This window comes from Copadichromis virginalis, linkage group LG16 (genome assembly GCF_057382275.1).
Source record: "Copadichromis virginalis isolate Kocher_CV1m ecotype Utaka linkage group LG16, C_Virginalis_male_GT1.1, whole genome shotgun sequence".
Classification (NCBI taxonomy): domain Eukaryota; kingdom Metazoa; phylum Chordata; class Actinopteri; order Cichliformes; family Cichlidae; genus Copadichromis; species Copadichromis virginalis.
The window spans coordinates 8,045,934-8,057,492 of record NC_140633.1 but is presented as its reverse complement, the minus strand read 5'-3'; the positions used below and the strand labels follow the sequence as shown (position 1 = coordinate 8,057,492).

At 37.5% G+C, this 11,559-nt stretch overlaps 1 protein-coding gene across 1 annotated transcript; it reads left to right on the top strand.

Moving 5' to 3' along the window:
• Positions 1 to 2,251: 2,251 nt before the first annotated feature.
• Positions 2,252 to 11,258, top strand: LOC146690182 (CD209 antigen-like protein C). Its single transcript, XM_085434899.1, has 6 exons — positions 2,252 to 2,376; positions 2,501 to 2,602; positions 2,932 to 3,078; positions 5,615 to 5,757; positions 8,259 to 8,362; positions 11,108 to 11,258. Exons 1-6 carry the CDS (start codon positions 2,298 to 2,300, stop codon positions 11,256 to 11,258), a joined length of 726 nt encoding a protein of 241 aa, XP_085291025.1. The 5' UTR covers positions 2,252 to 2,297.
• The last annotated feature ends 301 nt before the right edge of the window (positions 11,259 to 11,559 follow it).

The following is an 11,559-nucleotide window of genomic DNA, read 5'->3' as shown; positions in this document are numbered from 1 at the left end:
TCACAGCCTGATATGGGTCTGTTGCTGTAGTTAGATGGGACTCAGTTTTAAGGCTATTGCACAGTTCATATACATCTGGATCACATAGTTTGGTCAGTTGAAAAAACACACTCGTTTTTATACAGTTCAACATGTTCTTCAGTGGGGCAAAGGAAGTCTCTTGTCCATAGAGCTCAGGTAATGCATTAGATTAGGCCGACCACTGGGGATATTGATGTTTTTAGATGGCATGATGGAGTGTGTATTCCAAACCTGTGCAGTGTCATCCAGCTGATCCTGTTAAAAAGAATACATAAATTTAACAAATGTGCATACATGCCTGCCTAAAAAAAATAGTAGCCTAAATTATGGTATTTACACAGTTTTCATTTCATTTACTCCCTGCTCCTCTCCACCTCTTCTCCCTCTCTTGTCTGTCTTCCTGCAAGCCTCTCCATTCCCTCAACCTGGCCCTGCTCTCATCTCTCACTATACTTTATCTACTCCCCCTCTATCACTTCCTACGTTCCCTTTATCTCTCACTCACACATGCATGCTGGGTCTACTGCCAAGCACCATGTTAATGTTTTTATAATTTAGTCCAAGCTCAAAATAAAAATCTATGAATCTCTCACATGGGTGTGTGGCCTCCATCGCTGTGGTTGTTTCTAAGTTTTCAATTCTGACCTGGAGGTGCATGAACTCAAAACTTTTGCGGGATCTCGCAAAGTACACCTTCATATTTTTTTCTCCAATGTCCCTTGCAGGGCTCTGTATCTTTGTGGAAATAAAGAATTGTCTCCTTCAAAACTGAACAGAAAAAAGTTTGACTTCTGTTCTGGACTCGTGTGTTCTGGACACGTGTTCTGGACACGTGCAATAATGCCCGTTGCACAAGTCTTGTGAACCATTTTACAGTGGTAAGACCACAGCAGTAATACTTCCTTATTCTTCTAAATTTTTAGTTTTACATTGCAGAACTATTACATTGCAGAACATTTTGCACACGGTAGTCAGTGCTGGCTTTATTGTGTAAGAAAGTCAACTAAGAGTGGAGAAAGACACTACAGTTTTTGGCTGCCATTTGTCAGACCTAGGAATAAATTCATTTAAAATCCTTCTTATCCAATTCAGGAGCTTTAGCTTATCCTAGTTGTCATAGTTCAAGAGGCAGGGTACAAAATACTAAATACATTGCAGGCCAAAATCATTTATTATTTTATGTAAATTGTCTTTTATGTTCAACTTGGTTTCTACAGGCCCTATAGAGATGTGGAAATTACTAACTTAAAACCACATACACATAAAAAATGACATAAAACATTTGTGTGTGTGTGTGTGTGTGTGTGTGTGTGTGTGTGTGTGTGTGTGTGTGTGTGTGTGTGTGTGTGTGTGTGTGTGTGTGTGTGTATGGCACTGCAGTATAATAATAATAAATATTAATATTATTGTCATTCAGTGAGAGGGAAAGAACATATTACTAACAAAAAATGGTCATAGAAATTATGCTATGCAAATACTTCACAGCTACACATGTCACACAAATATATAGCACAGTAGTTTCTAAATTACAACTTTCTTTTTTTAACCATATTATAAGAGTAAAAGCTGATTTTCACCTTTTTCACTGAGGGTCATGCTCAGTTATGTGTGTGTGTGCGCGCGAGTCTGTCTGTGGTGCTTGTTGAATTAACCTACTCTTACTTTATTTGCTATAGTCTTTTTAAATTAATTTTCTGAGTTTGGTAATTCAGTTTGTGACACTGTCACTGGTGCTCTAGTGAGGAACTTCTTATTTTGCCCTTTTAGTTTTGGTCTGCAGTAATTTATTGATTTTCATAATCTAAAAGCCATGACCTGCTTGGTGTTATTTGTTGTTCTGGTGTTATTCCTCAGGACTGTATAGCAGTTGACCTTTACAAATCTGTTTAATGGAGACGATTTGTCCATTTCTGATGATGAATGAACTGGTACTTGTATTGAAACTTTCTACTCAATTTAAGCATTCACGGTGCTTTCTAGTACTAATCTCTACAAATAAATTAATCACACACATTTTCATACATTGTTTTACTTACACTTAAGCAAAATTATATTTTTACACAACCATGAAAAGCAGTTTGAGTTCGTATGACTATCACATGTATATACGGCTTAATTAAGAACATATCAAGTTTCAGTGGTTGCATAGCTGCACAAACCACTGAAATATGCGACTTCCTCTGAATTTAAAAGGAGAATCAACTGAAACCAGTGAGACTTTCACACTTCACTCATCCTGTGCTGCAGAGCTGAGCTCTCCAAAACAACCCAAATCCATGTATGCAATGGAGGCAATATATGCAAATGATGAATGTGTTAAACCTGACAACCCAACACCTTCAACAAATTACACAGGTAAAAGGGAAGTGATAGAGCAAGGAGGTTATAACATCTGTTATTACTACTGAACATTTGTTTGGGTAACTTGTTTTTTTTTTTTTTTTTTTTTTGTTTGTTTTTCTTTTTGTCTTCTTTTCAGGTCAGAGGAGCTCTAGGAGAAGTTTCTATTTGGGTGTTATTCTCTCCCTGAGCCTGCTCACTGTTTTATTGCTGGTTGGATGTATCACACTTAGTTTCTTCTGTGAGTTGGATTTTTCATGGATAGTTGTTCTACTGATCATCAGTCACCATGTGAATGATTAAGAGCTATTTTTTAATGTAATTTAATGTATGTAATTTTTAATAAAATTTGGAATGCAATGTGGAATTTTTGATTCTTCCATTTCAAGATCCTCTTGAAATTATCTTGAAGACGACAAGATCACAGCAACAATAACTTGTGCAAGCATAAAACTGGTTTACATAATTAATATGTTTCACAAATTACAGTCAGAATTTTAAAATATTTTTTATTTAGATCTTTTGTGCCTCAATCAATGAAAGCATCAATGTTATTTCCTTTTATTTCAGACCACAATTCAGCTGAACATGTGTCGGCACAGGCTGAGAAGAGAGACCTGCTGACTAAAAACATCTCTGCAGTCAGTAACCAACTTTCTTCCATGACTGAGGAGCGAGATCTGCTGACTAAAAAGACTGAAGAGCTTAAAAAGCAGAGTGAGTCCTCGTGTGAGCTGTTGTGTCTCTAAAAGGTTTTTCTCGGAAATGTAGTGATTCATTTTCCAAACAAATGATGTAATCATTTTCTTCTGACTTAACACATTTTTAAAATCAAATTTCAGTCATTAGGAAAATATCATATGAACCATTATCCGTATCACTGCTTGTCACTATAAAGCTGCAGTGCAGCAGTGTACCTTATGCTTGTCACAAATTTACATTTACAAATCTGAATGGTACTAAAATAATTTAAGGGCTGTATTTCATTGACACATATGTGAAATGTATTTAATGGTGTTTAGTGACTTATAAAATGATTGAATCCACAACAAGTATCCTTAATGTATTTTCATTAAGGAAGTTGAAAAGGAAGCTGATAGCCCTTACACTGACACTACATATTCTTATTTTTATCTCAATATCCTTTAAATCTTTTTTTAACTGTTATTTTACTTGTTTCATCTGTGGTCATGTTTGATTCAGTTGTGATGCATCTTTTCACCGAGACATCACTTTCTGATCTACAGGTTTGTTTAGAGATTCACAAATCACTGAGTCTCTAAACACAACCTTCTATCAGTTTCACCCAGTTATTAGAAGTTAGGAGCAGTTACTGTAGCTGCATTTTGCATATTGCGTAAAACTTAGGTAGATTGCAGTTTAATTTTTTTACTTTTACTCTGGGAAAGACAGCAACAATAGTGAGATGTTAACCTGCAGAAGACTGATAATAACAGACCTTCTTCACAGACCTTCATTATTATTATTATTATTATTATTATTAATAATAATAATAATAATAATCTTTTTTCTTTCAAGATATTTGTCTGACATGGAAAACTGTTTTCTTCTGCACACATCAAATTCAATATTTCACCTTCTAATTCTCAGAGAGGCATTTAAAGCACTTTTGGATTGGCCTCACTTTTCAGAGACGTCCCTTCTTTATTTACAGTTTATGGTTGTGCCAAAGTTCTAATTTGGATTTGGAATGATTGATATTGATTGATATTGATATTGACACAGTATAACATTTAACTTTTCAAAATGTGTTTTTTGTGAAACTGTATTTATTGTATTGAGTCATGGGTTGTTGTTGTTGTTGTTGTTTTGGTTTTGTTTTGGTTGCTGTAATACACTGATCACCCAACGTGAGAAATATAATGTAGTGATAATAAATATAAAGATATATAATAGATATATGTAATATATAATCAATATAGAAGAAAAGGAAAAAAGTATTTTTTATATATATTAATACAACTGAATTAATATCTAATTTATTTATATTTGATATTAATCTAAATATGCAAGATAATGCTTGGAAAAACTTGAAATAAATATTTTCTAGTACACCCCATGTCCCCCCCCTCCCACCTTAGATTCACCCTTAGATTAGTAGGATGATTTAAGCAATCTACCTAACCATCCTATCAGGCTAAGCTAGCAGTTCATCTGCATATTTTAACTTTATTACCTTTATTAGCCCGATGTAGCTTTATTGCAGATTTTTGCTGTGTAAACCGAATAAGTCAGATGAGAACAGCTGCAAATAATTTTTTTCATGGTGGAGTTTGTTGAACAGCTGGCTTCATTAAGGACTCCTGGCAGGTTCCCAGTAAAGTTTTAGCCACAAGTGCTGCTGTTTTGGATGCAACAAACCAAGACCAAACATGCTTTCTTCACTCCACCTGAGCTCACCCTCTTCATTAAGGTGGGGGGAGGCTAACATAAAATCATGTATTTAGCTAACTCTGACGTGAATAGAAGATGCTTTTGTAACGTCATTTTCAGATTTAAAGTCAAATAATATAAAAAAAACTCTGTTCAATTTTTTTTCTTTTGTAGGCTAGTAAAAAAATGCACAAGGCAAATATCAGAACACTGATATGCTCTCTTTTCTTCATTGCAACTCCCACATGCTCCTCTAAAGGCTTACAACAACACATTTACTAGAAAACTAAAGCACACAGACACAGGCACAAAAACACTTACACAAAAACACCTCATCCAGGAGATAAAATACTTTTTGCTTGTTTGTTTTTTGTCTCCTAATAATGTTTAAAACCTTGGAATGATTAGTTTAGGCTGTATTATTTCATTGGGCACTACTGCACTTGACATCATATATTTATTTTTGCATCTAAGAATTTTTTTAATATGGCCTGTAAATACATGAAAGAATTGCAACAGCAATTTCTAAAATATAAACTGATGATGAGTTCATTTTAAAAGACTTGTGATTTTTTTCTTTTGAACATTTATTATTGCCCATTAATAAGAAAAAAGTACATTTTATCTGATTACTGAATGGAATAACTGATTATTAAAATATTGGTTGCAGCCCTAAAATAGATTAAGTACAAAAACTGTCACCATAGTAAATATACACAGGCAAACAAATATAAAAGTCAGGAGGTGAATAAACTATAGATAAATCTAATTAAACAGATCAAATGAGCATTGTTGTAAGGTTCATTAAATATTTTTCATTAACCTTACTGAAATATTACTTGTTTTTAATTTCTTCTAGTTATACAATGTCCTGCAGGATGGAGTCGTTTCAGCTGTAGCTGCTATCTCCTCTCTGGAAGCTCTGATTCCTGGGATGCAGCCAGAAGGGACTGCAGAGCCAGAGGAGCAGATCTGGTGGTTATTGATTGCGCTAAAGAACAGGTACAGTTCATATGTATGTGTTTTACTGTGTTTATACATGAATATTCATATTCGTACCCCTCATTCATTACTTCTGAGTGTGATGAAACCTGCATTTTTGGAATTTGTGAGATGTCTAGTTTTAGCGGTGTGGTGGTTGTTGAAATGGTTTTGTGAGCTTCCAGCTAAGATTCTGCTGTTCTGCCGCTCAGACACTGAGCAATGGCTCTGTGCCATTCAAAGACACTTTGTATATAGATTATTTTCATTCAATACTAAATTGTAAATGTTGTTTTCAAGGAAGCTATTTTTTATTCAGTGTCCTCATAAATCCCTTATTTTTACGCATTTGCTACTACTAGATTAAACACACATGAGGTTTAAGGCGTGGACAAGTTTGAAACCTTTTGTCCTTAAAAATGGAAAATTGCTGAAAATAAAAACAGCTATCACTTCAGTCTTTTATTTTAGCTCCTAATTTGATCAATTCTGCTCTCAGCTTTGCGGTCTCCTGTATGCTGCGCGTCTCGTTTATGCTCCTTTCTTCACTTTTACTTGACAAGCTTCCATCTAGGCTTTCAGCAGGGCTGAAGATTCAGCTCCCAAATACTGACGGACCTATAATAATTGACATATGAAATTATTTTGCAGCCAGTTATAATTGATTATATAGTAAATTTAATTGTTAACTACAATTGAGCTGTTTTGGCAATACATCTTCAGATGAGAACTAGAGGGTGGGTCAAAGCAGGAGAAAAACTATAAAAACTGACATTTTACAGCAAAGCAAACAAACATACTATACATATTTTTATGTCCCAGCAATTATTAAACCCTGAAACAGCTGTTACTCCATCTCACTCTGGATACTGTGGAAGAAGTCTAGTGTGTGTGTAGTATAATGGTATAGCTTACCACAGACATTAGCGAAAAAAGATAAATATGGAGCCATACAGGCTCGGACGTGACCGGATTAACAAGGCCTGCGTCAGGTGTTGAGGTACCAGAACATTCTGATGAGAAGTGGGCTGCTCCCTGAACTTACCGTAGATGGATGATATCCATCTAAGTCCAGTACTCATCACTGTGATTTAACCATCGCAGTGATTATCACAGACCCTGAACATGGTCTAGTAATCATCACAGTGAAGAGTTAGACAGCACCAGACTTCACCATGGCCACACCTACTGGCTGAAGAGGCTGAGTATTCACTGAATCGATGAGAGACACCTTGAATGGATGACTGAAGGCCGGAGAGTCTTGATCCCCAAAAACCCCAAGAAGGGACTGGTCCTAGCCTTGGTACCAAATGGAAGCTTTTGTCAAGCATCGTAGTGGGTAAGCTATGGTTCATTACATGAGCGGGGCACAGAAAGGAGGCTACTGGTAGACCGAGCAGTTGTCTGAGACAGCAAGACTAGGCTCAGCAACCTGTGTGCTGCCTGGATAGATGCCCCACACCTGGGTTCCTGGAATGCCTAGAACTATACAAAATCAACAGGACCCTAAGAGCCGTCATCAGGAACTCAATGTGTATGTGGCGTACAACACTAGAGCCCATACATTAGAGGCCAACTTCAAGCCCATAGCACAAGTCACCATCAAGTGCAGGTTCTACCTAGGAGATGCACTGTCTCCACTGCTGTTCTGCATAGGCCTGAAACCGCTCAGTGAGATCACTGACAAGATTGGCTACGGATACTGACTACAGAATGGGCCAATCGTCAGCCACCTCCTCTACGTGGATGACATCAAGCTGTATGCCAAGAGTGAATGTGACAGAGATTCGCTGATCCACACCACCAGGATACACAGCAATGACATCGGAATGTTGTTTGGACTGGAGAAGTGTAGTTGGATGATAACGAAGAGAGGGAAAGTAGAACTGAAGGGATCAAACTACAAGAAGGCAACAACAGGTACTTGTAGCTGGGGTACTCAAGGGCAAATGGGAACCATAAGGAGAACACTAGGAAAGTTGCAACCACCAAGTACCAGGCAAGTCCCGAGGAGTCAGCTGAAAGGTAAGAATAAGATCCGGGCTGTCAACACCTACGCCCTGCCTGTGATCAGGTACCCTGCAGGGATAATAAGCTGGCCAAAGGAGGAGATGAATGGCTCACTAGAGCCGGCCAAAACAGCGAACTCCCAGCACATTGTTGTCAAACCCCCTGCGGTCTTTCGCTACTCAGGTTAAACATGATATATAAGTCACTTAGTTAACTTCAAAATGTTATTGTTTGGCTTTTTTCAGTGTTTTGTTTGTGAGTAAATTGGTTTGGCTGAGATTAAAGTTTTCACACAGCTGAATAAACGTCAAACAGATAACTGATTAAACATAAGTGTGAGATGGTAGAGATTTTACTCCAGTGTCCAGTGTTATATTTTAGGGAGCAAAGAGCAGACGGCTGAGTTTATTAAACTCCACCAAGACAATCTGCAAATTTCATTAAAATGTATGTATAAACTAAATAAACTAAATTCCCAAATGGGAATTCATGTTTTTGTTCTTTCTGAACAGGAGTACCTTACTAGGCTCACCAAAACATCGACTTGGATTGGTTTACATGATATAGAAGAAGAGGGAAAATGGAAATGGGTAGACGGAACTCCTCTTAATCTGAAGTAAGCTGTCATTTTGGCAGATTATATTAATTATATTTATAATACATGCTGCTCACAAATAAACTCACTAATAGACTTAGATGTCAATCGCTGAAAATCATAAAAATTGAGTTATTTTGATAGCCTTATGGTGGTCATACATGATATTAACTAAGCATTTTAGAATGAAGAATGTACTTTTAGCTGCTTCCTTATTTCCCATGGGGTTACCACAGCAGGTGAAAACACAGGGTTTTGATTTAGCACAGATTTTAACCTGGGTAATTGTCTCCTGGAATTAAACTGGGGATATTATTTGTGAAAGTCAAATGTGTTAACCACACAGTTAAAAATGAATAACAGAAATAAAACCACATATAGGAGACACCAGCCAACACTACCATCATCTCAGGCACGTGCAGAGGGGGGGGGCTAGAGGGCCTTGAGCACCCGCCCCTTTCCTGATGAGTGCCCAAAGTGCCCTTTTGTTGAGGCAACTTTTCAATTTTTTTTATTTATTTATTTATTTATTTATTATTTTTTTTAATGTGTGTGTGCGTGCGGAGTCCTGTCTGTGCCCCTCAACAATAATATTTAACTATTAATCACAGTTTTGCTAAATAAAAGGATCTGGCTTGCATCAGTCACATGATCACATTTAACCAATGATCGCCCTTGACGGCAGAACGCGCTGGTTACGAGCCGGGAACGAGCTCACAAAGAGCACGCGCATTTTTTGCGATCCGGAGCTGTAGGAGAAACACAAGTTAACTCAGAGACACAGACTGATGCGACAAAACCAGTAAGTAGGTGTACAGTGTACACTGTAGTGTATAGCACCCAGGAGTATTAGCTTATTACGTACACGTTGGTAAGCTGTCTTGTTGCAACTGACGAACTGAAACAAACGAGCGTGCTGTGTGTGCAACAGCGTGACAAACATTACCTGTCCTTTTATTAACTGCACAAGTAGTGCTGGTCATAGCTGCTGGCTACCTGTGTAAGGCTGTCATGGGTCTGTAGCTCTGTCACCGTTTTAGGGAACATATTTAGTTTTAAAGTATTTAGAACATATTTAGTTTTAAAGTAAGTTTCCGGGCTTTTCCTGCCTTTCTGGAGGGATTATATTTCACTAAAAAACGATCTAATATGCATGTCCACATAATAATGATTATAATTATAATATATTAAAAACACACGCTGTATTTTAAAGAACATACATTAAGAAACAGATTATATTAGATTTATATTTTAAATAAGACAAAAGTTGGATTTTACAGCAGTAAAATTATTGTATCTCTACAGTTTAAACATGTAATAAGCTTTGCCCCTGCACAGAGTGGATAGTGAAACAAATGGAATCATCATAATGACATTATTTATTACTTCCCCCTCCTCATTGCTTTATAAATAATAATGTAAGGATTCTGGATCAGCACCATGATGCCCATAGTATATACAGTATTCTGAAGAAGGTCTAAAATGTCCCTGTGTGTGCGTGCATGTGTGTGTTTTATTTAGCTGGATTTAAAAAAATATTACTCATGATATAACATTGTGCAGACATGGCTGGTAAGGACATGAGGAGGAAACAGCAGGAGCTGTATGAGGCTACTAAAGGCAGTGCTATAACATTTTTCTGTCATCATTTTATTATAGATTAAGTGCAAGAGTTGTTAGGTGTGGATAATTAGATTATAGTTTATTGCAATAGCAAGTTGTGCCTTGTTCTCAGATGGACAGCAAGTGGAGAGATATATATGAAATGATGGGAAGGAAGGAAGAAGAGAAGCAAAGAGTGATTCACAGGCAGAGCCGAGTTTATGTCACAGTTTTTTGTTGCCTTATGGTTCCAAGCGCTGTCACCAATCTTTGCATTTTGTTATTATCTCATGACACTTGTTTAATCAGCTACCATCTCTCCTGTGGACTTTTTAATGTCTACAGTCTCAGATCAACACAGCCCTGCCCTCCAGCACTATCAGCAGCAGGAGCAGCAGAAACCCCTCAACAGCAACATTGTACTGTGGCTGTAGCTCAGGTGGCAGAGCAGGTCAGCCACTAATCAGAAGGTCGGTGGTTCGATCCCAGGCTGCCTCCTGGCTGCATGCCAAATATCCTTGGGCAAGATACTAACCCCATGTTTGCCTGCTGGCGGTGGTCAGAGGGCCCGGTGGCGCCAGTGTCCGGCAGCCTCGCCTCTGTCAGTGCGCCCCAGGGTGGCTGTGGCTACAATGTAGCTTGCTATCGCCTGTGTGTGAATGGGTGAATGACTGAATGTAGTGTAAAGCGCTTAGGGGTCCTTAAGGACTAGAAAAGCGCTATACAAATGCAGGCCATTTACCATGTACCCATCAGGTAAAACATTGGCGACGTTTGCTTTGCCTTGTTGCCCATATTAGATTCTTGATGAATGTGTGTTGTTGTTATTCAGCCTGGTTCAATGTGCCCCTTTTTAACTTTGAGCACCCGCCCCTTTAAACCTCTCTGCACGTCCCTGCATCATCTCCTGACAGAGAAAAACAAACAAACAAACAAAAAACACAGAGTAGCTTATTTTTTTCACCAAGTTTTGTTTTGCATTTTGTTGCAATTTGTTCTTAACAGCTACAGAGTTTGTAGATCCATAAATTCAGTGGATTAATCAAGCCAGGAAACTGATTTTATCATCTGTAATCTTTGATGTTATAAAAATCTTTTCATCCTTTGTTGTTTCAGAACTAATTATTTTCTCAAAGATAATAATTGTGCTCACTGATCTGTCAGGTACTGGGCAGATGGCCAACCTAATAATGGCAGTGGAGACCTACAGTATGGTGAACAGGACTGTGCTCATATCAGGATATCTAACAACACTTTGTGGAATGATTATTCATGCAGGAAGTCTCTGCCGTGGGTCTGTGAAAAAATACCATAATACCCACTCCTGATCCTTTATCATTTATTATTTTCTTTTTGTTTTATTCCTCTCTGAATACCTATTTAGCTAAAGCATTGCAGTGCTGAGTTGTAGCTATAGCTATATACTGTTCACTTTTATAAATAGATTTACTTCCTGTTGTAAAAAAAGAAAACATAATTGAGCACATGAACTGAGGTCCAACTGCTGACTGCCTTTTCTGATATATCAGTTAATTTTACATTTTAAGAGAACCAGTGGCCAAAGCAGAACTACAGCAGATTCTCTGGCTCACCGCATATTAGTCATATGTTTATGG

Bases quoted from the DNA above. Each gene is read 5' to 3' on its own strand.
- LOC146690182 (XM_085434899.1), top strand. From the start codon at position 2,298: ATGTATGCAATGGAGGCAATATATGCAAATGATGAATGTGTTAAACCT. The intron at 2,377-2,500 runs GTAAAAGGGAAG...TCTTCTTTTCAG, and splicing joins ACCTTCAACAAATTACACAG to GTCAGAGGAGCTCTAGGAGA. The intron at 3,079-5,614 runs GTGAGTCCTCGT...AATTTCTTCTAG, and splicing joins TGAAGAGCTTAAAAAGCAGA to TTATACAATGTCCTGCAGGA.